We start from the raw sequence: 25,085 nt of genomic DNA, 5'->3' as shown, positions 1-25,085 counted from the left end.
CCAAGGCAACTTATAGAAGAAAGCGTTTAACTGGGGACTTGATTACAATTTCAGAGGATTAGTCCATTATCATCATGGTGGGGGGTGTGGCAGCAGACAGACAGGCATGGTGCTGGAGAAGTAGCTAAGAGTTATACATCTTGATCCACCGGTAGAGAGGGAAACTGGGCCTGGTGTGGGCCTTTGAAACCTCAAATCTCACTACCGGAAACACGACTCTTCCAGCAAGGCCACGCCTTCTGATCCTTCCCAAACAGCTGCAAGCCTTGATGACTAAGCATTTAAGTTTGTGAGCCTATGCAGGTCATTCTTACTCAAACCAGCACAATGTGCATGAAAAGGCCATAATGAAAACCCAACATTTTGTACACTCACCGAATCAAGTAAACAATCATTTGTCCATAAAATAAATACATATAAACAAGCTGAGACAGGGTCTGATGTTCCATTTGTGCAGGAGCCAAATGGCATAGTATTATTTCAAAGTCTCTCACTGATGATTGGCCACCATCATTCTGTTAGGGCTGTAGCAATTGTTCCTTTCTGAAAGACAGTGCTTGCTGCTACGGACTTTATCCCATATGGGGCCCTTGGGTACACTGGAAACACTGTAAGATGACATATTGAGCTAACGGATACATGGGGCCCAGGAGGGCATGACAGCTCAGCAATGACATGCTGTCATCATATCCAAACATCCATTTCTAATGCTGTCTGTGATGTCAGAAATCAGTAACCTGACTTTCTTTTCTGGCAGAAAGTGAAATTTCAGAGCAAGCTCTAGAAAGTTACAGATCAAGATCCAACAATGAAGAAACATCTTCCCAGGAGAATAACAGCCAGGGTGAGTCCGGTGTGTGGCCCGAGACTTAAACAGTGAGGGTCATCTGTAGAATCACCTCAGGAAAAGTGGGGAGGGAACAGAATCAGAGTTTGATTGGATTTGATAAATTTTCATTTGATTTATACTAATTAAGGAAGCTTACCTTTAAATGGTTAAATTCATGCAGTAGAAGGTCTCCCACTTTACGAAGGCCAGTTGTTGTCGCACTCAGGGTCACTATGTGGCCTGAGATGCATAGCATCTACACAAAACCTCAGTCAATGAAGCACCTTCCATGTCACCCCATGCATTATTCGGTCAGGCAGTAAACCATCAAATTCCTTCTGCATCCTTGAAGTCTATCACAGAGCCTGGCACAAATGGCATGTCTAATACATTTTCATTGAACAAATCAATTCAAGGCCTAATTATTCCAAAGAGAAATATTTGGGGTCTTTGGATGACTTCATTGCAATGCTTTCAGCAAAATAAGAGTGAAAAAATTCTCTAAAAGGGGAAGGAGAGTGAATGGGTGTGGGCTGACGAATATGGATCTACACATATATTCCTGATTTTTTTTTTAACCTAGTAGGCAGAAACTGGGTCAAAAGCAAGGCAAGAATTTTATACCTTCTACCTGCCATAAGTCCTCCGCAAACTAACTTCAACTTGCCAGGCTTTTCAAGAAATGCACTGGGCTTTGCAGCTTGGTTCTGTTTCTTTGACTGAGGGTTTTTGTAGGAGGAGCTAGTCTCTTAAAACACCTGAGCCTTTTTGTTTCATCTTGACCTTCCGAGTGTGAAATGGGCTTCTGGTAGGAAGAGACGCGGTGACCACATGATGGGTCAAGGTGTGGAAACCACCTACTGTCTGTTGGCGTGTGAAGCACAGGCGAGTGGCACCAGCATTCCTATGATTTGTGTAGACGCCTGTTGTGTTCTCCCGCTGCAAGGGAAGGTAAAACAGTAGCAAGAGCTTCAGCAGAGAAAGGAAAGCCCTCACCCCAGGCGCTGAATAAGCCAACACCCTTGTGGTTTCATTTTGAGAAAACTTGAAATGGACGCCTGCACTCAGGGGTCCCTGCGCAGGCAGAAGGTGATGTGGGACGCCCTCGGTCCATCTTCATAGGCAGAAGGATTTTCTCCTGGGCTCAGATTTTCATTCTCTTCCTGTGTTCTACAGGTTTGGGGTTTTTGTTTCTTTGTTTGTTTGTTTCCACTGCTGTGGCCAAGGACAGACAAAGGAAAGAGGGCTTTATATGAGCTCTGACTTTCAAAGGTCTCAGCCCACCATGGTGGGAGAGTGGTGGAATGCAGACCTTCACATCATGGCAGCCAGGAAGTACTGGGGTGGGGTGGGGTGGGGTGGGGGGTGAGCGAGAGCTCACTTGTTCCCTGGCTCCCCCGTTTTTTCTCCCTTTGATTCCACTGGGCCTTGCCTGTCAGTTGGTGCTTCTCACTCGTGGGGCTGTACTTCAGCCTCACTAGAAACAACAGATACCCCCAGAACCGTGCTTGACTGATCTTTCTAGATGTTTGTCAATCCAATCGAGTTGACAGTCAAGATAATTAGCATAACCCTCCTTGCCTCCTGGCCTCAGGTCCAACAATGCAGGCGGTGTTTTTATGCTTTCAAAGGATCAGTGTCTGAGGCTTTGAGGATTCGACCCCCCAACCTAGTGTTTCCCACAGGCCTTGTTATTTTCTATTACGTGATTGTGCTGAAGGCAATGTGTTATTTTCTGCAGTTAAGTATTTTATTTCTGTTTGGTTAGCATATTATGTAACGTAAGTTGCTTTTTTCCCCCCATTAAGGCACAACAATGCATTTAGAACACTCACGTAGGCCAGATTGTTGTAGGTTAGGTTTTATAACTAAAACATGACCTCCGAGGAGCTTCAAATACATGAATGCAGCGCTGTTCGAAACTCATCTTTCCCGTGCTTCTCTTTCAGCTGCCCAGTCTAAGCGTTGCATGAACTACATCACACGGTTATACTCGGGAGTCAAAACGAAGAAGAGTGCCCAGCATTGGAAGCTGGAAGGCAAGCACAGTCGTGTCCCGGAGAGTATTGTGTAGTGTTCCCTGCAGTGGAAGCTAGGATTTCAGGGCAGCAGCATCAGGCCCTGGAAAGGATCGTAAGTACCGTGACCTGAAAAAAATAAAACGTCCATTGAGTACAATTCAAGACAGTGTCCATTGAACCAGGGCAGCCACACGAGGACCAGGCCATGGACAGAAAGCTCCTCATTGAAAGAAAAACATAGAAAGAACCTATTATGACTGACACTACCTCAGAGCTGGAGAACTCCGTCCGCTAAGTCTTTTGGATCAGGGTCAAAATGACCAGTGAGTGTGTGACCTCGAAGGGGGCAGCCGTTTTTAGATACGGGACTGGAGTGAAACTATCTGAATCGGTTTAAAAACCTTTCCTTCTGGTCAAGAAGAACTTAAGCATGAGAAGTACCCAAAAGAGAGCTGAAACCCCAGCAGCCTGCTTTCAAGACGGTCTCTCAGAAGAGGCCATGTGGGCCACGGAGGAAAGTGGGATGTCTCAGCATGCAGTGGGCGTGATGACTCAGAGGTCCACAACTCTCGACACAAGAGCTGAACTCAACTGCCAAGAGGCTTCCTTACTGTGAGCAATTTTTAACCTCATTACACCATGGCAAAGCATGGACAGAGGGAAACCATGAGTTTGGCTGGCAGACTGTGGAATTCACGAATAGCTTTCGGAACTTTAATAAAGACCGGAGTGTGTCTTTTTAGAGGCTGTTGTGCCCATTGATTATCTGTATGAAAATGACTGGTAATGCTTTTTTGTAAATATATATATATATATATATATATATATATATATATATATATATATATATATATATATATATATAGAGAGAGAGAGAGAGAGAGAGAGAGAGAGAATATGGCAAATTCTGATTTTCATAGAAACGAAGCATTTCTCATTAGTTGGATCTGAGGAAACCAGCTCGCAAGTATTACATGCACACACCTGTGCATGCTTGCCCCCACCCATGCACACAAACAAATACATACACACACCTATATTCTGAATGTGCTATTGTAGACACCAGCTCCTCCTGGTCCTATCCCTCCTGTGATGACTTTTTTTCATTTGGTGGATCACAAAATTATAGCAATGTATAAAGACAGCATAGAGAACCTTCCTCGATTGAGAGTGAGTGGGCCTGGTGCTCAATGAGCCTTAAACCCTCTGATTACCCCCAAGAAGGACACACATCACCACAAAGCAAACAACTAAGTCAGGAATGCAGCATCACTGTCTTCCACTCTCGTTCCTTGGATGCTGTGGTGGTTGGAATGAGGATGACCACCCAGGCTCCTATCTTTAAATGCTTGGTCACCAGTTGGCGGAACTGTTTGGGAAGGATTAGAAGGTGTGGCCTTGTTGGAGAAGGAGTGTCACTGAGGATGGGCTTTGAGGAATCCCAAACCAGGCTCTGCCTCACTCTCTCTTCCTGCCTGCCGATCAAGGTGTAAAGCTCTCAGCTACTGTTCTAGCACCATGACTGTCTGCTTTCCACTGTGATAACAGACTAACCTTCTAAAACTATGAGCAAGCCCTCAATTAAAGGCTTGCTTTTATAAGAGTTATCTTGACCACGATGTTTCTTCACAGTAATAGAACCGTGACTAAGGCAGACACCAATCAAACTTTTCCTAGTGTCCCAACTGTCCTGAAGACCCCAGTTCACTTCTCATTTCATCTTCACCTCTGTCTGTTTGGGATTATTTATCTGTCTGTTTCTCTTTTCATGACCTCAGTGTTTGCAGTCCAGGGTGATTATTTCACACAGCAGCTCTCAGCTGGGTCTTGTCCAATGTTTCTTTGAGACCAGGGTCAAGTTAACGCTTGTACTGAGCTCTCAGGGAAGCCCGCTAAGATTTTCTTTCTTGTGTTCTATTTACCCCACTTGATTTATAGTGCTCAGTGTGGTTCATGTTGGAGATCTTCACTGCAAACTTACTTTCTTCCCTATAATGGTTTGTATATGCTTGGCCCAGGGAGTGTCACTATTTGGAGGTGTGGCCTTGTTGGAGTAGGTATGTCACTGTGGGCGTGGGCTTTAAGACCCTCATCCTAGCTGTCTGGAAGTCAGTCTTCTCCTAGCAGCATTCAAATGAAGAGGTAGAATTCTCAGTTCCTCCTGCACCAGCCTGCCTGGATGCTGCCATGCTCCCACCTTGATAATGGACTGAACCTCTAAACCTGTAAGCCAGCCCCAATTAAATGTATCCTTATAAGAGTTGCCTTGGTCATGGTGTCTGTTCACAGCAATAAACCCGTAACTAAGACATTCTCCTTTAAGTATTCTACTTCTAAATTTTGCTTGTTGTTTTCTTCATTAAACTTCAAAACCATTCACTTATTTTCTTAGGCCTGTACTTTTTGTTTTGTTTTGTTTTGGTTTTGGTTTTTTGAGACAGGGTTTCTCTGTGTAGCCCTGGCTGTCCTGGAAGTCACTCTGTAGACCAGACTGGCCTCGAACTCAGAAATCTGCCTGCCTCTGCCTCCCAACTGCTGGGATTAAAGGCGTGAGCCACCATCGCCCGGCTCAGGCCTGTATTTTCTTAGATTCTGGTTCCCTCTGTTATTCAGTGGGTTGTAATCTGTGACTCACAAACTGATCCATTGCTAATCTCACAGTCAAACTGTGGACACCAGCTTCTCTGTCCTCCTGACAGACATGTGTCCATGTTCAGGGACCCTGTTTGCTTTCTGTTCTAGACATTCAAACATTCCCTGTGCCAGCCCTGAAATCAGCAGCTTTCTAAGAAGTCCTAGTCCTGTTTAGTGGATGTTCTAAGTTACAGAGGTACAGGAAACAGCAAGAAAGGAAACTGAGACCAGCCGCCCCTCAGAAATGAGCTTTCTTAAGAGAGAAAGCCTTGCAAACATTGGGAACAAGACTGGGCTTTAGGGTGGGAAAGAATGCAAAAGAATAGCTTATAGGGAAGAAAAGATAGCCACTGTTGGGGGACCTGAAGGAAGGAGGGGTGTACCTTTGGAGAGATCACTTGAACAGAGCAGACATCTAACCTTTGTGCTTTGGTGGGCTGGTGGCAAGTTCTACACTATATGACTTGGTCTCACACAGCCTACATGACATGGAGCCAGGTACTGGATAGGGCCAAACATTTATCTTGCAGCTTTGAGGGGGATGGGCTGCAAGACCACAGCATGGCACAGCCTTATAACTCTGTCCAGAGAGGCATGGCTGATTTGGGGGACATGACAAGAAGTTGCAAAGAGAGTCTGCAGTCTAACAATGGACACTGGCATTTAGAAGCCAGGATTTGTGATGGTTGCCATTGCTTTTGAGGTGTCATCATTGTTGGGTCCTCTCAATGGACAGTACTTTGGATTATTCGTATACATGTATGTAATGTATATATGTATGTGCGTGTTGGTATATATTTAAGACTATTGAAACCATGAGCTAAAACTAGAGTCTCTCTTTCTGTAGTCATAATTCCATCCTCTGAGAGATGTTTTTGTATTCCCAATGTATTTGCCAATTTATCAATTCCCTGTGTGGAGGTCATCTCCCAGTTCTGACACTGCCCTTTCTCCTTAGGACGTCCTCCTCCTGAAAAGACTCCAACTCTGTGTACTTCCGTCTTCCCTTCCGCCATGTAGAGTCTCCACTCATTAAACATGGGCTCTGCCACCTCACAGTGTGTGGCCCCTCTATGTGGAAGCCTTTGACGTGCACACTGCTGAGTGCCAGTCATCTCACCCATTCATGGGTAGCTCTATGTGAGGCACTGCCTCCTTCCTAGGCTGGGGCTCCCACGCCCTCTCTGGAACTCCACTTGTTCCTATGGCCACCTGCTTTGTCTTCAGGATGGAACTGTTTGGGAAGAGTGTAGCTGTGGGGGGCTGAGAGAAAGGGAGTGAGCCAGGTACCCTGCTTTCCAAGGGAGTTTCAGTGTGCAAAGACAACTAGATCTGGCATGTCATCATTTTGTAGCATCTCTGTGCCAGTCATCCATGAAGCCACCAACAGTTTCAAAACAATCCAGAAGAAAGCACCCTTACCTCAGAGCGGTGCTCATCACCCACACAACACCCACACCATCTGTTATTTGGTGAAGATAACAGAGAAAATGACAACCACCCAATAGGCCGAGTATCCTGAAGTCACGAGATCCCCTCCTGTAGATGAAGAAGGTGGTTTGAACTGCTGACCATTAATGAGCCCACTAATTTAACCCAACAACATAATCTCCCATCACTTCCTCTGGCTGAAGTCACCATAATTTGCAATATTCATAAAGGGAGTTTGATCTAGATGAAACGAGGTTGGTTGGGTTTTTTTTTTTTTTTTCCATCCTGAATCTTCTAAGGGAGAAGCAGCCCTCTTCCTTCCTGTAATGTGCTCATGAGCAGGTCTGTTATCTGGGCTGAAATATGTTAATTTCTCCCATCATGCCTCCTCCTCCTAAAACCTGGCCACAGGAAGCGAAAATGGCTTGTATTCTCCCCAAATGCAGCACACAGCCTATGGGTTTCCTTTTTAAAGCCATCCTACTTAATTTCTAGAAAAGCCTAAATTTGGGGAAACAAACTGAACAACTGTATTCATATTTAAGAAGAGAAAATATTTTAAAAAGAGAAAATAATTCGGCCAAGGATCTTTTGGCTCCATGAAACAATAGGTCTTGTTTGGTTTTGTTTTTTTTTGTTGTTGTTGTTTTGTTTTTTGTTTTTTTTTAAGACAGGAAAGTTCAGGGCTGGAGGGATGCTGGCTCAGCAGTTAGGAGTGAATGTTTGTTGCCTTCACCGAGAACTGGAATTCTGTTCCCAGCTCCCACATCTACAAACTCACAGCCACCTGTAACTCTGGCTCCAGGGGGACTCTATTGCCTCTTTCTTTCTCAGTACCTGCAGACACAGAAATAATTGCCTACAAACACCACACACACACACACACACACACACACAGAGAGAGAGAGAGAGAGAGAGAGAGAGAGAGAGAGAGAGAGAGAGAGACAGAGAGAGAGAGAGAGACAGAGACAGAGACAGAGACAGAGACAGAGACAGAGACAGAGACAGAGACAGACAGACAGACAGACAGACAAACTGTGATTCCCAGGCAAACACAACGGCAAGCCATATTTATCCTTTCTCTGCAGGTTTCTTGCTGGCTCGCCTGGTGGTTAAGGTGGAGGAGGAACAGGGACAAATGTTCTACTGCCTTGCTGTTGCCCCCTTGACAGAGCCTTCTCATTCTCTCAGCATGCTTCGGTAGCAGCACCTGATTCCCATTCTGCTCCTCCCAGAGCCAGCTCTGTCTGTCCTTCCTCATCCCCTTCAGAGGCCTAGATCCTAGTTCCAAGCAGCCCTGCTCCTGGCTTCTCAAGGATAATGATTTCAAGTTCATCCCTGGGCTCCTCCACAGATGCTTCCCACGGTCATCGGACCCATGAAAAGTGTGTCCCCCTTCTCAACTCTCCACAATATATCCTCATATCAAATTAACTCGGTTAGAACAACGGACATCGTTTTTGACTTTCCACTACGGCCTGTCATTCCACCCTTCCTTACTTCTTCAGTTACATCAAATCGTAAGCCATGTAGCTGTTACAGAGGAGGGAGCTGGGCCCAAACTCAGGGGTTCTGTGTTAAGAGGGTGGTGTGTCTCTTCCAGTAGCTGCTGGAGTGATCTGGGCTGACCAGTGGCTGAGAAGGTGGGTGGGTGTGATTGGTTCTCGCTTGATTCCTAGGAATAGCTCACCCCGGAAGCCACAGTGGAGAATGAATGTTTTAGCGTGGGTTTCCTCCGCATGTTTGAGGTCCCTGTGATGGTAAGTTGTGCAACAGAGTGAGCAGAATATGACCAATGCTTCAGATTGCTCGGTTTGACTTTGTCAGTGGATGGGGTCTTACTGTGCATGTATGGGAAAGGTCCCTGCTTTCAAAACAAAGGAGGGAGATTAGCTATAAATAAGAACCACTTTGAAAGGTGGTAAGATTAGGTATGAGGTTGTTTTCCAATTCCCTGTCTTCTGTTATTAGCGAAGCAACCGGTCTGTAGACATCTTGCTCCTTGAAAGGTAGTTATTCAGATCTACTTATGTCTGTAATGTGAATATAATTTCTAGCATGTCTCTTCTTAGTCTTTGAAAATATTTTTTGACAGCAAGACATCCTACACACTATAAAAGTATGTCTTAAAGAAGTATTTAAGAGCCGGGCTGTGGTGGCGCATGCCTTTAATCGTAGCACTTGGGAGGCAGAGGCAGGCAGATTTCTGAGTTCGAGGCCAGCCTGGTCTACAGAGTAAGTTCCAGGACAGACAGGGGCTACACAGAGAAACCCTGTCTTGAAAAACAAAACAGAGAGAGAGAGAGAGAGAGAGAGAGAGAGAGAGAGAGAGAGAGAGAGAGAGAGAGAAATATTTAAAAGGATCATCGACCACAAAAGGCAAGAAATACTGTGTCAAAAACACCCTTCTGGAGCTGATCAAAATTCCTACTTGGCTTTTTTGGTTTTTGGTTTTTGGTTTTTTTGTTTTGTTTTGTTTTGGCTTTGCTGTGTGCACATCTACAAACCCAGGAGAAATTTAGTAAACTTGTCTTTAACTTTTATGTTACCACATTCTCCACTTTGGATGCCGTGTGAGATACTTTCCTTGTAGCTGTGACAAAATGCCCGACAGCAAGAAGAGATGATTATTTCGGCTTAAGGTTTCAGTCCATAGGTGGGGAAGGCATAGCCAAATCTAAGGGCATGGCATAAGCATCCTGGATCACTGAGGGGGAAAAAAAAAAAGGAGAACTCAGAATGGGCTCTAACCCTCAAAGGCCAGCCCCAGTGACCCACCTGCAAACCAGACCCCCAATCACACAAAAACCGCCACCAGCTTGGGAACCAGGTGTTCAAACCCATGAACCCTGGTAGGACGTTTCAGATTTAAGATGCATAAAAACACATGCTTCCTTCGTGTGAGTGCCTCAAGGTGAGGTTGCTGGGAACTAAGGAGTGTCTGCATATCTCAGACAATGTCAACCCCCAAATGCCTCCAGTTGTCACACCTGAGAGTCCTTCATCCATATAGTCTTTTACACTTGGCCCTCGGATCTGGTGTGTTTCTCTGCCCGCTGTTCCTTCGGGTGTTTTGGCCTTTTGAGGCAGGATCTCAAGCTCCTGCTCCTCCAGCCACTCCCTCTGAGTGCTGAGACTCAGGGGTTGGTGGCGTTGCCAACACATGGCCAACTTTTCCGCCCTAAGATGCCTGTGTGGTGAGTGTGCTTCCCCGTGTGGCTTTAATTTCCCCTCTTCTGCTTATTAACGAATTAAGTTCCTCTCCAATAAAGGGCAAATGCTTATTGACCACTTGTTTTCTTCCCTCCGGCCTCCTCCTGGCTCTTCTTGCCTCCCTTCCATTCACTAACTGGCTCTTTTCTCCTTGGGGTGTAGGTCTTCGCCTACCCCAGCAGCATCACCGAGGCAGGGCTCTCTCTCTGCCTTTCCTCCTCCTCCGGGGAGTCGGGGTGGCTAGACCTGAGCATCCCGAGCCGGGAGTCCCCCGCGCCGCCGAGCCCGCGGCCCCGAGCGAGCGGCGCGGTGTTGGCCGCGGTCTCCAGGCAGCGGCGGGCGGGGCGGGAGCCGCCGCGGGAGCCGGGGCTACGGAGGTTGCGGGGGCCAGGGGCGCGGCTGCCCAGCAGCGCCGGCAGGTGACAGACGGTTCCCGGCGGGTGGGAAGGGGCCGCGCGAGCGGGCTCTACGGAGAACTCCGGGGTGGGCGCGAGGGAGCGGGCACAGTCAGTGGTCTGGGAGGAAGGACCGCGCCCAGGCAGGGCTGATCCCTCAGGCCGGGGCAGCCCTGTCCCCAGCCCCTTGTCCGAGTCTCCAACCCGCCACAACTAGACCTTCAAACGCCCCCCTGCAGCCTGTCCTGACCCTAGAGAGAGGCAACGGCGAAAACCCTGCGATCCCCATGGGACGGCACCCCTCCTGTTCCAAACAGGGCAACTTTAGATCCCCGGTTCATCCTAAGCCGGCTTCCTTGTCCCCTGCCCTAGCCGATTTGACCCCAACCAGTGGCAGAGACAGAAGACCTAAGCAGGATCCAGGAGAATTGGTGGTTTCTTAGTCCCTGGAGGACGTGCCCCATATTTTCTTTGTTTACTAAGAAGTGGATTGGTCAGGAATCGCAGAGGCCCAACCGTTGTTTTCTGTTTTTTTCTCATTGGCTTTTTTTTTTGGGGGGGGGGGGGCGCAGGGGCGGTACAGAGCCTCACTAGAGAGTTACTCGTGAAATACGTGAAATACGGCCCACTTACTAAACTTATTCAAATGATCAGGTCTTTTTCTATAATTCTCCTCCACCACCACCCCCCAACTCCTTTTGGGGAATATTTCACTCACTCTGTTCGTTCACACTCTTCCTAAATTCTCCTACTCACTCTGTCAACAACTAGATTATCGTCATATATAGCCATTACTTATTAAGAAAGAAGAAATCCTGGGTTCTCATTTAAGAAAAGACAGAATGAAGGATTTTAACTATTGTATAAAAACAGTTCTGAAACGAACTGAGATTCCCCCACCCCACTCCACCCCACGCCCTTGCTGGAGTTGTGGATGAAACCCCATTCATCATGTTTGTGTTAGCAGTGAACTACAGCCTCTACCCTGTTTTTCAGGTTTTTTTTTTTTTTTTTTTTTCAGCTTGTTCTTCAAGACTCCAAGTACAGTGAGCTTTTAAACAACAAATCTGGTGTTTATAGAGGCTTAGATTTAAAACGTTTTCATGCTTGCTGCCTTCTAAGAAAAAAAAGAAAAAGAAAGAAAAACCTGCAAAAGGAAATTGGTATTAAAATGTGTCAGAAAGCAATATGCATACTAAACCAGAGACTGACTGCAGGCAAACTAATCTAAAATTAGGCCATGACATATTGGTCTACCAAGAGAGCTGGGAGTTAAGTAGAGAATCGCTCCGTGTTTGTTTAAGTATGAGCAGTACCTTTTGTCTGTCGTGTTTGTAAAGGTGCTTTCATCCAAGGAGCAGACCGTGTCCTTGGAAACCCTAGCAACAAGGTCAATATAATAATAATTCAAGGAACAGGAATCAGGTCAAGGTATTTTTAATTAAAAACTGGATTTGCCAAAAGAATATGAGCAAGCCAGTCAAAACAAATTTGAGTATAGCCTCCAATGGTGAAATGTACTCTCTCTCTCTCTCTCTCTCTCTCTCTCTCTCATTCTCTTTCTCTCTCATGCGCCCCGTCTCTCTCTCTCATTCTCTCTCTTTTTCTCTCTCTTTCTCTCTCATGCTCTCTTTTTCTCTCTCATTCTCTCTCTTTTTCTCTCTCTTTCTCTCTCATGCTCTCTTTTTCTCTCTCTCTCTCTCTCATTCTCTCTTTTTCTCTCATGCTCTCTTTTTCTCTCTCATTCTCTCTCTTTTTCTCTCTCTCATTCTCTCTCTTTCTCTCTTATGCTCTCTCTTTCTCTTTTTCTCTCTTTCTCATGCTCTCTCTCATTCTCTTTTTCTCTCTCATTCTCTCTCTTTTTCTCTTTCTCTCTCATACTCTCTCTCAATCTTTTTTCTCTCTCATTCTCTCTCTCATTCTCTCTTTCTCATGCTCTCTCTCTCTCTCTCTCTCTCTCTCTCTCTCTCTCTCACACACACACACACACACACACACACTCCCCACACCATAAAGGTAGTAACACAGAAAATAAACCAAAACCCTGAGTAGAGACGGAAGGCAATCCAATTCAGACAATCACCTTCCAATCCTGTGCTGACTCAGAGTCCTGGAGACGTGAGGGTTCCCTGGGAATCACGCTCCTACATACTTTTCAAGGGGCGCCACGACTCCTAGTTGTAATGCAGGAGCAGCCTCCCCTACGCAAGAGCACCACCTAATCCAGGTAGGTGACATCTAGCCTCTGTTCTGAGTCACTCTGGGACAGGATTCACAGACCTTTTGTTAAACAGTTTGAGATTTTTATTTTATTTTTTATTTTTTATTTTTTATTTTTAGATAGGGTCTCATGCAGCACAAACTGGTCTCCCTCCAATGCCTGGTCTTCTTCCTTCTCTCTCCAAAGTGCTTAGCTTGGCAGCATTTACCAACACACCTTGTTTATTGAACATTTTAAACCGTTATTATTACATTGTTGTTGTTTAATACTGAGCTGAGATTGATCTCCATATAATGGCCACCAAATTGTACACTGCTCTCTGGCAGCACCCTGGATAGCAAAAGCCTTTTCCAAATGCTGGAGCCTGCTTACACTGGTCTAGGAAAGAAACAGTCTGTGTATTATAATTCCGGGTTGGGGAAACCATGCTTTTCTCTCCTTTACTCTGTAAATGGTAAGCTGTGAACCAGTCTGGGTGCATCTGTGGCTGCTACTGAACAAGATGCATACACACACACACACACACACACACACACACACACACTTGCCCTGAGCATCTGAAATAAAGCCACCAAAAAGCACTGCTCACAATTAACCGTTTGACTTTGTTCCGGCTTATTTGTAAGAAGCCCTTGGAAGCTGGAAACAGAATCTGCTTTCAAGCAGCCATTTGATTTGCTCAATAAAACCTCATTCGATTGCCCGCGCTGCTTATGAACCCTAAATCAGATGTGTTTCTGCAGAGAGAAAAACAATCATTTTTCCAATAGGCCTTCCTTGCTCATACACTCAAAAGGGTGCATTCAAAAGCCCACAGATAATATAACAAGGTTCTCTTGCTCATTGACATTTTTGACAAACATTGCCATTATGATTTCAGTAGCCGAGAAGTAACATAATTTTTTTTTTAAGCAATGCTTTTGAGAGCCACGATTATAAATATCAGCTAACTGCCTCTATTAACAGGAGCGTTCCTGTTCACGTTTCTATTTTTCAGGATGAATAAACATAAACCAGTTCCCAAGCTCTCTAGCCAGTCTCCCGTCCATCACACCAACTCGAGGACCCTGCCTTCAGGCAGACCCTTTAAGAAAGAAGATTTCAACCTGATTTCAAAAGACTCCTTAGAATCGGATTCAGAAAGCCTCCCTCGAGAGGCTAAGTCCTGGTCTGATATTAAGGACCAAATCCAGGACAAAGATATGGAGCCTGACAGCTTGGAAGAAGACAGCCCGAGTGAGATAGAAGAGGCAGTGAACAGAAAAGCAGCCCACAGCACTAACAGGAAAGACCTAGGAGCTCCTGTTGCTGGTGTGAATCACAGGTAAGGAACTGGCTTGTGAAAGGCAGCAATGTTGAGTAATTCCTGGCACCTTACCAGGTGAGAAAGGATGGACTGTCCTGATGTGCACTGTGCAAAAACAGGTCTCCAAGCAAGGGCAGTGTGGCTCCCCGACTCACCACATTCTCCTCTCCTCCTCTTCTTCCTCCTCCCCCTCCTCTTCTTCCTCTTCCCCCTCCTCTTCTTCTTCTTCCCCCTCCTCTTCTTCCTCCTCCCCCTCCTCTTCTTCCTCTTCCCCCTCCTCCTCTTCTTCCTCCCCCTCCTCTTCTTCCTCCTCCCCCTCCTCTTCTTCTTCCTCCTGTTTTTTAATTTACCAATGCAGTCATTATTGACTAGGTATAGGAGCATCATGAACATGCCTTAAGGACCAGGAGATACTTTGTTCTGTAGGTCATCAGGTATAACCACCTGTCTTAGTCTTCTTGTTGCTGTGACAACAAGACAGAGGTGGGGGCAATGTATTTATTCCCAGGGTTCAGAGGGTACAGTCTGCCCTGGTGCAGAAGACATGGAAGCTGAAGGGACTTGGTCTGTGCTGGAGGAAGCTCAAACCAGCTTCATGCATAGCACAAAACAGAAAGCCAAGTCCAATGGACCCCGAAGTGGTCCAGTTCGCAAAGATCTGCTTCTCCTCACTAGACCACATTTGCAAAGGCTCCCAAAATAGAACCACAAGCCCTACAGGGGGGCACATTTCACGTCTTAAAGAACTTGTCCAGAGAGTCACGGTGAGGTCTCGAAGAGTCAAAATTAGCCCCCAGTCCGAGGTCTCTTCCCACTTCCTCTCCTTCATTTCACTGGAGATATCAAAGTAAATGAAACTTGCCTTCACATTAGGGAGTGTCAAAAATTCAGTTAAAATGACAAATGCTGTCATTGGAAGGCTGGAGGCAGAGAAGAGTTTAAGACGGCTTTAGCTAAACAGACTGGTTGAGTCTACTCAGGGTGCCCTTAAATTAGAGAGTGAATATTACCAACTATGGACAAAGAAGCAGCTGGCTGGCAATGATTATTACAACAATATCAATACTGTGAAAAAATTTAAAGGCCCGTTTCTTTATTCTTTTTCGCTGTTCTTCACTGTCATTCTACAGGGAACAGGTTGTGGTTCCTACGTTAAAGTTGGTGGGGACGAAGCTAACAGAAAAGAAATCATTTCTCGAAGGTCACAGTGGGCTTGGAGGCATGTTGTCCTTCTGTTGTCAGTGTCATGCTTTATGTTTTTGTTTGCTTTCTGGTACTGTGGATCAAACTCAGAACCTTGGGCATACTGGGCCAGCACTCTGCCACTGAGCCAGATACACACCTATAAGGTTTTTAACTTTGAAAAAAAAAAGAAGTGTCTATTCTATAAGAAAAAAAAAAAAGGGAACAATGACACAAATCATTTATACTGGGTTATTTTTAAAGACACAGTCATAAATATCATTTAACCATTTCCTTGTTGGGGCTACAGGGATGGCCCAATGGTTGAGTCTGTACTGCTCCTTTCAGAGGACCCAAATTTGGTTCCCTGCAGCCACAACAGAGAGCTCACAGATGCCTATAACTCTAGCTCCAGGGGATCTGACACCTCTGGCTTCTGCAGGCTGCATTCAACTGCACACAGCTACACAGAGATAAATAGATATACACATGATTAAAAAGAAAAAAACTAGCCTCTTTGTACTCTATCATTTCATATCAATTTCTCCATCTTCCTCCTCAAAAATGATACCGCTGTGGGCGTACACCCTCTTGACCATTCTTTTACGTGTTCATGGGTGCCTATAATCGCGATGGTGTATGCACATACACACACAACATCACTATTGTGTTCAGCCAATGTTAACGTTTTTGACATTTTTTTTCCTGTTGTGTCTTTGCTTATCTTACAAATAAGTTCCGCCGTGTAGAAGAGCAGCTTACCTGCTTCCTACTGTACCTTTAGTTCTTTCAGAGCTTGATCAAACACTGAAGAGTGTTTGAGCCTAAGGAAGGAAGGCTGTATTCTACCTCACAGTTCCAAGGACACAGTCTATCATAGCAGGACAGTAATGGCAGCAAAAGCTTGAGCTTTGTGGTCTCATAGCCTTGTGGTCAGGAAGCAGGAAGGGGTGGAACTACTGCTCAGCTCGCTCTCCTGATTTGTCCAGCGGGTAGGGTGGGGCTTCTCACGTCACGGGTACGCCCAGAGGCACGTCTCCTACTTGATTCTCGTTCCTGACAAGCTACCAAGCGGCATCAACCATCCTGTCTACTGATGAATGTATTTAGGCTGCTCCAGTTCTTATGTCTCACAAGTGTCTGTGTGCATCCTTCTGTGGCTGCTGGAGACGTGAGTTCCGTTAGGGTATACGGATACGGATACAGGAAGTACCGACTCTTAGGAGGAGGAACGTGTGCCCAGTGCCTGCAGCTTGGCAGACCTCACGATTGCCCAGACACTTTAAACTTCTGAGAGGTTATAACATTCTACTTTTAGTCAATTTTAACTGCTTGTCCCTCGTGACTTGTATGTTTTTAGCCCAAAGAGATCAATTTAGACATACTCTTCAATGACTGATTAACTCCATTTAACAAAATATATTTTTTGTACTTGTGATTATGGGCTTGCCTCAGGCTACACAGTATTCCAGTGCCTGGAAGTGTCATCAAAGACCCAGGGTAGACACTAGTATCCTGGTTGACTCTTTTTTTTTAACAATGTTTTAACTGAAATATATACTATGTATATATATTCATTTATAATGTGTGTGTGTGTGTGTGTGTGTGTGTGTATATATGTATATATATACATATATATATAGAGAGAGAGAGAGAGGAAAGAATTGACAGAGCTTGGTGACAGATTAGCTATAGAGGTTGAAGAACAAAGGGAGCTACTGATGAAGGGTAATAACAGTTACCATGTATAGAACTTCTCTTGTGAGTCTGTAATTGTACTATATACTTTATATATGTTACCTTGCTCAGTCCTATGGCAGTCCTGGGAGGTAGATACTATAGTCAGCCCATCCTGAAGGCTGCCAGGGGGTGCTTCATGAAGTTGCCTCAATGCCTGTTCATTGCACTCTGACTTGATGCTCTACGGTTTTATCCTAGCTCTGATGTGGGAGATCTATTCTCTTCAAGATAGGAAATGGTAATAGCTTCACATACAGAAATGAGGGTACCATAAAGGAACTCTTTTATTGTTGTTGTTTTTCATTTTTATGTATATGAATGTTTTGCCTGCATGTTTGCGTGTGCACCGTGTGTGCAAGTGCCCACAGAGGCCAGAAGAGGATATCAGATCCCCTGGAACTAGACTTAGAGATGACTGTAAGCTGCCATGTGGATACTGGGACTCTAACCTGGGTCCTGTGCAAGAGCAGCCAGTGCTCTTAACCACTGAGTCATCTCTCCAGCCCCCCAAAAATGTTCCGCATTGTACAAAGTTTTCTTGTCTGACTTTGAAGATGGAGAAACCAAGACAAGACTCCACCTGATCCCCCAGTTGTCCGCTGCTTCTTCTTTTGATACCATGCTTAGCAGGCACCAGATTTTAACCTTGTTCTAACTGCCAAGGGATCATTTGATTATGACACAGTCCATCTCAGAGGATCGTACTTCCAAAAGTCAAAATGATCGCTAGGTTCTTCATCTTCTGGTTAGAAGCCCTTGAATAATTCTGTTTCCCTCCGATTGCCCTGCCATGATAATGTTTAATGGAAGAGTATAAATGGATGGCAGGGCAGGGCAGGCTTAGGATGGAGTGTATCCTGAGTACTTGTTAGAATGCAGTACCTCCTTCACTGGGTGTAAAAAGGACCAGTTTCTCACTACAAAGAAAAACCAAACTGAAAGACTCGTCCAACTAATGTCTCAAAATTGTGATTTTGAGTATGGCTGGATATTGATCCTTTCTCTGCCTCGTGTTAGTCACACAGTCCTTTCCTAGGTGCTCTGTCCCTCAAACCTAAGTAGTTATGAGCCATGATACAAATAAATTGATCTCGGGCTCTCAACATAAAATTGAAGCAGGCTTTCATTTCCCAAAGGTAGATGGCATTCTGGGGATTGTAGTTCAAAAAAAAAAAAAAAAAAAATTAGTTCAAGCCTTGGCCTTAAACCAAGACAAACCTTTCTTCTCGCTTTTATAAGCAATAGTTTTAAAAGCTGCCTGACAAATCACTTAGCCTCGCGCTCGTGTTTTGATGTTACTAGAACTCTGAGAAGTCAAAGCCACAGTTCAGTGTCTATGGATTAGAGAAAACCCTTTACTTAATGGAAATTGGAGCAGCGTTGACAGTGGTGAATGAATCACGAGTGGAGAGAGGGCCGTCGTTTGATAACTCTTTAAGCCCCACTCCAGAATGAGCCTTGTGACACTCAACACTCACAAAGAAGCAGATCAATGTAATACCCAGGGCATCAGAAATAATGTCTTCAGTCCTGAAGCCTTCTGAAGTCTTGTGCAAAAAAAAAAAGAAGAAGAAGAAGAAGAAGATTAGAAAGCATCCATCCAATACCTAGCGTGTGTGCTTAATAAAGTCTTATTTATAGGAATACTTATACACTTCTTTCCATTTGTAGAACTGCAAGCTTCATATGTTATTTCCTTCCTCTTTCGTTGAAGCCTCTAGATAAGCTTGATTTAGTTTTTATTACGGTTCTAGGGAGTGAACGCAGGACTTCACACACATGAACCCCCACATGTGAGCGCCTGCCTTGAAGCATTCACATTACTTCGCAGATAAGAAACTGAGCCTCTAGGATGTGTGCAGAGACCATAAGTTACTAGATGACTCACTCCAAAGACTCTAACTGTGAACATCTAAATACTTAATCATGCATCTAGAATGGCTTGCCATCAGGTACTTGCTGACCACCAGATGACCTGTGTTTGATCCCCAAGACCCACCCTAGGAGAAGCAAAGACCTGACTCCCACTAAGTTGTCCTCTGGCCTCCCCATGTGCACTGGGGTGTGCACCCACACACACATAAAATAAATAAAGGCATGCAGTAAAATGAAACATGCCATTGCGGAATGATCTGATAAGGGATTGCATTTTCCTGACTAGTAGAAAATAAAAGAGGGGGCTGTTGAGATGGCTTGGCAGGTGGAGGCACCTGCTACCAAGCCTGAGGGTCTGAGTTTGATCCCTGCGGACCCACGTGGTGGAAACGGAGAACCAGCTCATCCAAGTTGTCCTCTGACCTTCAAACCGGCACTGACTGACATGTGCACACTCATACACACAGAATAATAATGACAGAAATGTAAAGACTGACGTAGAACACTCTCGGGATAGGCTAAACTGAAGCCAGAGTAAATGTACTTACAGAATTATACATTTTTGTAGTAACCCATTTGTCTAAAGGATACTGAGTCTTCAGAGTAAATACAAGTATTATGGTATTTCTTCTTGGGTGGTGAGGTCAGAGGTCACATTAGCCTTTATTCTTGACCACTTCCCTCAGGACATAGCTATGTTTCTTCCAGAGTGTTCTATGGCAGTTCCTCTCATATCACTTGGAAGTCACAGTATCAGTATCCAAAGGGGAGGAGGGAGGTGTTAGATCCTGTCTAAGGATGCACTGTGAACTATTAATGGGAGGCAGGTTGCCTGGTCAGGCACTACTAGTTCAGTTAACTGGTTATTAGTTAACTGATAGTCAAACACTGTTGGAAATGGATGAGGGAATGACTCTTAATAATCAACTTTTTTTAACTGTGTTATAGGATACAGCCTCCCTCCCCCGCCCCCCATTACCCTCCACTCTGGTACTTTAAAATATGTTGCTTCTAGTAATTATACAAGAATCAGGAAAAGTACTGAATGATGAATTCTAGCGCTTGAAGAATCTAAACAGACACAGGGCGGTAAGGGGGTAAAGAAAGCCATTGTGACGATGATCATATATCGGGAGTTTCCTCCCACCCCCCAAATTTCTCCAGCTGTTTTCTTTTTTGCTTTTTTTTTTTTTTTTTTTTTTTTGGTTTTTCGAGACAGGGTTTCTCTGTGTAGCCCTGGCTGTCCTGGAACTCACTCTGTAGACCAGGCTGGCCTCGAACTCAGAAATCTGCCTGCCTCTGCCTCCCAAGTGCTGGGATTAAAGGCGTGCGCCACCACCGCCTGGCTGCTGTTTTCTTTTCTTTTTTCCTTCTAGCTGCTGGAAAATATTTATGCTGAGACTAGACTAGTGTTCGTTATAATGGTTCAATGGGTTTTTTTTTTTTTTCAGCAGTTGGGAAAATAAGAAAAAGATGGTTCTAATGTTCTAGAACTATAAATACCATTCCAGAAGAAATGGAATTATCTATGTTGATTTCTACTGTCTATTAATAGGTTGGGCAACTTCTTTAAATACATACTGTGTGCCATGGGCTTTAGGACTCCTAAACAATTTTGGAAGATAGCAGCTAAAATCTTTGTGGAAATGGTCACACCAAAGTGATGCTTTTTGTTGTAGGTACTATCTGTTGTAGGTATTATCTGTTGTAGATACTAGCTGTTATAGGTACTAGCTGTTGTAGATACTGACTGTTGTAGGTACTATCTGTTGAAGGTGCTGGCTGTTGAAGGTGCTGGCTGTTGTAGGTGCTGGCTGTTGTAGGTATTGACTGTTGTGGGTACTGGCTGTTGTAGGTGCTGGCTGTTGTGGGTACTGGCTGTTGTAGGTATTGACTGTTGTGGGTACTGGCTGTTGTAGGTATTGGCTGTTGTGGGTATTGGCTGTTGTAGGTATTGGCTGTTGTGGGTATTGGCTGTTGTGGGTACTGGCTGTTGTAGGTATTGACTGTTGTGGGTACTGGCTGTTGTAGGTATTGACTGTTGTGGGTACTGGCTTTGGTAGGTACTGACTGTTGTGGGTACTGGTTGTTGTAGGTATTAGATGTTATAGGTACTGGCTGTGGTAGGTACTGACTGTTGTAGGTACTGGCTGTTGTAGGTATTGGCTGTTGTAGATACTAGCTGTTATAGGTACTAGCTGTTGTAGGTACTGACTGTTGTAGGTACTATCTGTTGTAGGTGCTGGCTGTTGTAGGTACTGACTGTTGTGGGTACTGGCTGTTGTAGGTATTAGCTGTTGTAGGTACTGGCTGTTGTAGGTACTGACTGTTGTGGGTACTGGCTGTTGTAGGTACTGATTGTTGTGGGTACTGGCTGTTGTAGGTACTGACTGTTGTGGGTACTGGCTGTTGTAGGTACTGACTGTTGTGGGTACTATCTGTTGAAGGTGCTGGCTGTTGTAGGTGCTGGCTGTTGTAGGTATTGGCTGTTGTAGGTATTGGCTGTTGTAGGTATTGGCTGTTGTGGGTACTGGCTGTTGTAGGTATTGGCTGTTATGGGTACTGGCTGTTGTAGGTATTGGCTGTTATGGGTACTGGCTGTTGTAGGTGTTGGCTGTTGTGGGTACTGGCTGTTGTAGGTGCTGGCTGTTGTGAGTACTGGCTGTTATAGGTATTGACTGTTGTGGGTACTATCTGTTGAAGGTGCTGGCTGTTGTAGGTGCTGGCTGTTGTAGGTATTGGCTGTTGTAGGTATTGGCTGTTGTAGGTATTGGCTGTTGTGGGTACTGGCTGTTGTAGGTATTGGCTGTTATGGGTACTGGCTGTTGTAGGTGCTGGCTGTTGTGAGTACTGGCTGTTGTAGGTGTTGGCTGTTGTAGGTGCTGGCTGTTGTAGGTATTGGCTGTTGTGGGTACTGGCTTTTTCTACTTTACATTCATTTATTTGCTCACTAACAATGTCTTAGTTAAACTCCAGTGAGCTCCTTGGAGCAGGAGTGGGGCCATCATGACAGGTGGACTGTCACAGAAGTAAGGACTGTGTGAGAACATGAATTGTATCTATTATAGGCCAAGCTCCTGACAGAAATGCTATAGCCGTGAAGGCTCATGGGGGCTCTCCACAGTTGCTCCAGAGATAAATGCTAGTTCCTTCCTCATTTATTTCAAAACTGGAGTGTGTTGTTTTTTGTGTTCAAGTAAATAACAGCCAGTTTAAGAAAAAAAACGTAAAAAGTACAATTTATTGCCACAGTCCTGTGAGTTTATCAAGAAGATGATAGCAAGTACTAAGAGATTAGTTCAGTTTATGGCCTATGCCTCATCTTTTTCCACTTCCTAGCAAGTTGGAAAATATAGAAAACTTGGATAACTATATTTTTTTCAACCTCCTTTCTTCAAAAAAAATTTTTTACTTTGTGTCAGGGAGCACACATACAGAACATCCATACACATGGAATAAATAAAATGAATAAAAGAAAAAGACTGTACCTTTCTGAATTAGACATGGAAAGGTTCAGGGAGAAGCTAGGGAGTAAATGGGAGGGAGCTTCAGAAAATGGGGAAAGCCCAAAGTGCCAGAGAAAAGGTATTTATCCTCCGGCCAAGATGTGAAAAATAGAAACCAAAAAACAAAACAAACAAGCAAAAAAAAAAAAAAACCAGAAGGGTTGGGAATTACACCTGTAGTTACTGCACTGACATGGAGATTTCTGGGAAGGAAAGGTACATTATCTCAATAAGGCAGTAATTGTTCTAAGGGAATCTACCTCCCTGAGGGGTAGATCCTTAGCCAGATGACTGACTGACCTAACTGGATTGACTCTTGCGTTTTGAGTAGCTTGGAATGTTAGTTTCACACCTAGACCAGAAGGAGAAAGCCTTTCCTCAAAGGGATTCAAGGTTACTATAACAACAGGATGTAGCCTTGTGATGATGTAACAATGTAGCCTTTGTCCTGCATAACTGTCATCTTAATAGAAGTGAGAAGCTAGACTGTTGTGATCTCTAGTGTGAATGCTTTAGATGCTTTACTTCCCTTTACTCCCAGATTACTTCTTGACTTGAAGTGGGGTCCGAACAACAACTTGGGACAAATACTGGTTATAACGGTCACTAATGTGTTGTTGAAGCCCAGTGCACGCCTTCAATCCCAGCACCCGAGAGGCTGAGGCAGGCAGATCTCTGTGAGTTCGAGGCCAGCTTGGTCTACAGAATGAATGCTAGGATGACAGCTAGGGCTATGTGGAAAGTCCCTGTCTCAACAAAACAAAATAACAACAATAACAACAAAAAGCCACACACCTAGTGTTAAAAGAAAGGAAGGGATTTGAGCCAAAATTATCCAAATGATGTAATTGCCGTTAGCAAAGTTCACTAAATAACAATTCACCCCCTTCATTTTAGTGTGTTTCTGTAGACAGGTTTTTACCTTCGGTTCATTAAGCTATTGTTTTTCTATTAAAACCTTTAATTATTTAAGTAAAATAAATGCCTCCATTAAATGAAAATGTATGGCTTACCAATAATTACCAGAACGTGTGTCTATGGAAACGTTTTATTTCATACCTGCGAAAATGAATTTCTAATCTTTTTGGATTTGTTGCATTTTATTTCCTTAAAAGCCATTGATCAGAAGAGCGAGATGCAATAGGACTTAGGAACCCTCAGAAACAATTGTCAGTTTCGAGGCTCCTTTAAAGAGAGCATCGAAAACTCTACACTTAAGCGGAAATTGAATTTGCTGCTCGTGTGCATAAAAGATTTAATGGCATATAAATTGGGAATAATTATTCTGTTTCAAAGGATTAAATGAAACCTAAATCAGTAATAATATGTGCAGTTTCAATCTAACTGTCTGCTTAACATAAAGAGGCAAATAAATAGCAGCTAACGGACGGTGGGCTTTGCTTTTACTCCTCTCCTCAACAGGCAAAATGGCCAGTTATTGAATATTTTATTGTGAGTGCAGAGGATGTTAATTGAACTAGAAACATGCTCTAATTTTAGTAATTTTTTGATTGAATACAAACTTGAGTATGAGGCTCTTCATTAAATGGAGATTTGATTTTATTTTGTTTGAAGTTATCACAGCGCGGACTCAACCATGGTCCATTAAAGGCAGCAAATACCCCACTGAACGCATGCGAGGCGCCCCCTCCCTCCACTCCCTCTCTGCTTCCGCATCCATTTCTAACCCGGGGCCTCTGAAGAGGAGCCCCGACATCTGTTGTCTGAAGGGTAACAAAGGAGTTGTGTTCTCATTGTCCGCGTGACCTTCCTAGCGGATGAGGAGGAGGAGAGGTGCGTGTTTTGTGTGTAGAAGATTGCCCGTGAAAGAGCACTTCACACTCATTTTGTCCCCGTGTGTTGACCCAGACTGCAAAACACAATTGGTCTCCTTAGCACACGAGCTGGGTACAATAGGGTCCTTTAGTATCATGTTCTGTTTCAACAACTCGATTTATTTCTGGGAAGCATTACAATTTTCCACGCACATGATTTTGAAAGGGAAAAAAAAAAGCCCCTCGTTAGTTTCAGCATGTCTTCCATTTGGTGTTGGTGAAGGGGACATTGGGAGGCAGCCATTATCAGTGTGGATGGCATCATGTTCTTAACGCTCTCCCGGGGGACCGTGGTTGTCTCGGTTTTACTTCTGTATAACACACCTTCCTTGGTGTTTCCCTCTGACAACGGTTTCAGAAACATTTCCCGGCAGCTCGTCCTTTCTCATTTGTTGCCAGCCCCTTTTGTTTGGTCTAGTTTCTTCTTAGAACAGTATGATGATCTATCTTTCAAGGGGCTATTTCTTGAAGAAAGGAAACCCACTAGGACCTTGCCTCTATGGGTTTTCTAGAAGGCACAAAATAATTTAATTCTCTCACTTGCATTTCCCTCACCGCGGTTTAGTGGTTGTTAAAATATTTTATCATGTGGATTAACTGATATTTCTTAATCCCATTTCCTAAATTATGATTTCAGTCATTTCCCACGGAACCTAACCCGTGACTAAAAACTGAATTTTTTTTTTTCTTTAAATGAGTGTGTTATATCTCTCAGGCCACTAGGGTACCACTTAGAGCCTGATGCTCTTGAAATATCTTAAGGCCTGCAGGGAGAAGAATCCCTTGAGCATCAGCAGCAAGAAGCATAGTACACAATAACTGTGTTATATCCTAGAGACCGAGTGCAGTAGAAGGCAGCGAGCAAAAGCCAGTTATAGGGCTCACTGACACGCCCTC

The 25,085-nt window shown here is 44.4% G+C and overlaps 2 protein-coding genes across 6 annotated transcripts in view; both read left to right on the top strand.

Annotated features, from left to right (window-relative positions):
* The window catches only part of Crtam (cytotoxic and regulatory T cell molecule), a 30,639-nt gene extending 27,276 nt beyond the window's left edge, over positions 1–3,363 (top strand). For both annotated transcript variants that reach the window (XM_076924786.1, XM_076924785.1), the window contains exons 9-10: positions 758–844; positions 2,779–3,363. In XM_076924786.1, the coding sequence (XP_076780901.1) occupies positions 758–844; positions 2,779–2,903 (212 nt within the window). In that variant the 3' untranslated portion in view covers positions 2,904–3,363. The remainder of the gene's footprint in view (positions 1–757; positions 845–2,778) is intronic.
* Positions 3,364–9,971: 6,608 nt separating this feature from the next.
* Positions 9,972–25,085, top strand: part of Jhy (junctional cadherin complex regulator) — a 60,741-nt gene continuing 45,627 nt past the window's right edge. Inside the window, exons 1-2 of one of the 4 annotated variants that reach the window (XR_013107496.1) lie at positions 9,972–10,112; positions 13,742–14,068. Coding sequence is in view for 3 of the 4 variants with exons in the window: in XM_076924782.1 (XP_076780897.1) it covers positions 10,102–10,112; positions 13,742–14,068 (338 nt within the window). In the remaining variant the exon portion in view is untranslated. Of the gene's footprint in view, positions 10,113–10,470; positions 10,548–10,598; positions 12,751–13,741; positions 14,069–25,085 lie in introns of those variants that run through there. The other 3 variants (XM_076924782.1, XM_076924783.1, XM_076924784.1) reach the window with 3 other exon arrangements.

This window comes from Arvicanthis niloticus, chromosome 26 (genome assembly GCF_011762505.2).
Source record: "Arvicanthis niloticus isolate mArvNil1 chromosome 26, mArvNil1.pat.X, whole genome shotgun sequence".
NCBI classification, from domain to species: Eukaryota; Metazoa; Chordata; class Mammalia; order Rodentia; family Muridae; genus Arvicanthis; species Arvicanthis niloticus.
Note: the sequence above shows the minus strand (reverse complement) of the source record. Positions and strands in the feature narration are given on the sequence as shown.